Source organism: Merops nubicus, unplaced genomic scaffold (assembly GCF_000691845.1).
Source record: "Merops nubicus isolate BGI_N331 unplaced genomic scaffold, ASM69184v1 scaffold43508, whole genome shotgun sequence".
NCBI classification, from domain to species: Eukaryota; Metazoa; Chordata; class Aves; order Coraciiformes; family Meropidae; genus Merops; species Merops nubicus.
The window spans coordinates 37,073-37,347 of record NW_008628478.1 but is presented as its reverse complement, the minus strand read 5'-3'; the positions used below and the strand labels follow the sequence as shown (position 1 = coordinate 37,347).

The following is a 275-nucleotide window of genomic DNA, read 5'->3' as shown; positions in this document are numbered from 1 at the left end:
GGGCATGGTGGGAGGTGGAGGGCGCAGAAACCCCCCTAAAGATGGAGCCGAGAGCTGGGGGTCGTTTCCCTCTTCCTTTTAACCGCGCTGGGGGAACGCTGGGGCCGTCGTCGCTCTGCCAAGCTGCAGCCCGGGTGTCTGGGGAAGGTGCGGCGGAGCCGCCGAAGCGGGCAGCCGGGTAGCAGGCTGCGGGGGAAGGGGGCACTGGGGGCACGGGTTCGTCTGGAGCCACCTTTTTGCTTCGTACCCTCTGGCAGAGCGGCTGCCGCCGCGGG

The 275-nt window shown here is 69.5% G+C and overlaps 1 protein-coding gene across 1 annotated transcript in view; it reads left to right on the top strand.

Annotated features, from left to right (window-relative positions):
• Positions 1–41: 41 nt before the first annotated feature.
• RNF149 (ring finger protein 149) overlaps positions 42–275 on the top strand; it is a 16,782-nt gene continuing 16,548 nt past the window's right edge. The window contains exon 1 of the mRNA XM_008946650.1: positions 42–147. Coding sequence (XP_008944898.1) covers positions 42–147 — 106 coding nt within the window. The remainder of the gene's footprint in view (positions 148–275) is intronic.